Below are 1218 nucleotides of genomic sequence, written 5' to 3' on the forward strand. Positions count from 1 at the left end.
GAACGACTTCTGCTTCCGAAAACGATTCTGTTACCCTAATTAGGCAGAGGGAAAGGAGGCGGGAAAAGGAAAGGGGAAAAAGGGAAAGGAGGGAGGAGGAAGATAGTAAGGAAAAATCCCTCGGCCCTAGAGGTAAGTCCACCTAAAAAGAAGAAGACGTTAATAGCCGTTAAGAACTAGACAAAGCTCTTATAACTTCACGAACATCTTCATCTCCTAAAAACGATTACGTTAAAGCCTAATTATAAAGGCCCTGCTTCCGCTATACCTCTGCTTCTATCACGTTAATCACCTACTATAAAGCTTATATCTCTACTATCTTAACTTCCTTTTTAAGGGAGCTACCGAATATATCTTCGATCTATAGCCGGCTTAATAGACTATAATAGCCTATATACCACTATAGATAAGGATTTTCGAAGCTATCGGGTAAAAAAAAAGCCGTCTATTTAGGTAGGCGGGTAAAGAGGTTAACGAATAGATCGGGACCGGATTCCACGGCAGGAGGCAGGCCTATATTATATCGCCGCTCCTCTTCTTCGTCCTCTACCGTATACTTATCGATATATACTTATATTTCGTCTTCTAAGCCTAGAGGCAGGCGGAAAGACTAATCGACAGGAACGGTAGGAGCAGGGGAGTCCAAGGGGGCACTCTGGATCAGAGGAATAGGAGGGGCGGTGGCGGCGGTAACGGCAGGTTCCTTCGTCAAAGAGTCCACGGGAGGACTCTTCGGAACCATAGAGCCAACGGGGCTCTTCTTCACGGCGGGGGCGGCAGAGCTAGCATAGGAGCTCTACGGCGGAACGGTAGAGTCCACGGGAGGACTCTTTTCCACCACAGGAACGGTAGGCGTCTTCTTCTCCTTTATAGAGTCCACGGGAGGACTCTGGACTAAAGGAACGGCGGGAGGGGCAGTGGCAGCGGCAGCGGCAACGGTAGGTTCCTTTGTCATAGAGTCCACGGGAGGACTCTTCGGAACCGGTGCCACGGAATCGGTGGAGGCAGGGGAGCTAGCACGGGAGCTCTTTGCCACGGGATTAACGGAACTAACGCGCCAGTTCTTCTAAAGCGCGGAGCTATCACGGGAGCTCTTCCGGATCACAGAGCTAACAGGGCTCTCCTTCGAGTATATACGCCGACAGTGACTATCCTGACTATAGGAATAACACCTAATTAGGCGAATAGGAATATACCGGGCGGCGGGACTCTTCTATA

At 49.7% G+C, this 1218-nt stretch overlaps 1 protein-coding gene across 1 annotated transcript; it reads right to left on the reverse strand.

Moving 5' to 3' along the window:
• Positions 1–610: 610 nt before the first annotated feature.
• Positions 611–955, reverse strand: ACRALDRAFT_211971 (uncharacterized protein; the record flags this gene model as incomplete). Its single annotated transcript, XM_071023809.1, has 3 exons — positions 611–703; positions 752–796; positions 881–955. The coding sequence occupies 3 exons, from the start codon at positions 953–955 to the stop codon at positions 611–613; spliced, it is 213 nt and encodes a 70-aa protein (XP_070874269.1).
• Positions 956–1218: the final 263 nt, after the last annotated feature.

This window comes from Sodiomyces alcalophilus (genome assembly GCF_042370955.1).
Source record: "Sodiomyces alcalophilus JCM 7366 unplaced genomic scaffold ACRALscaffold_5, whole genome shotgun sequence".
Taxonomy (NCBI): Eukaryota; Fungi; Ascomycota; class Sordariomycetes; order Glomerellales; family Plectosphaerellaceae; genus Sodiomyces; species Sodiomyces alcalophilus.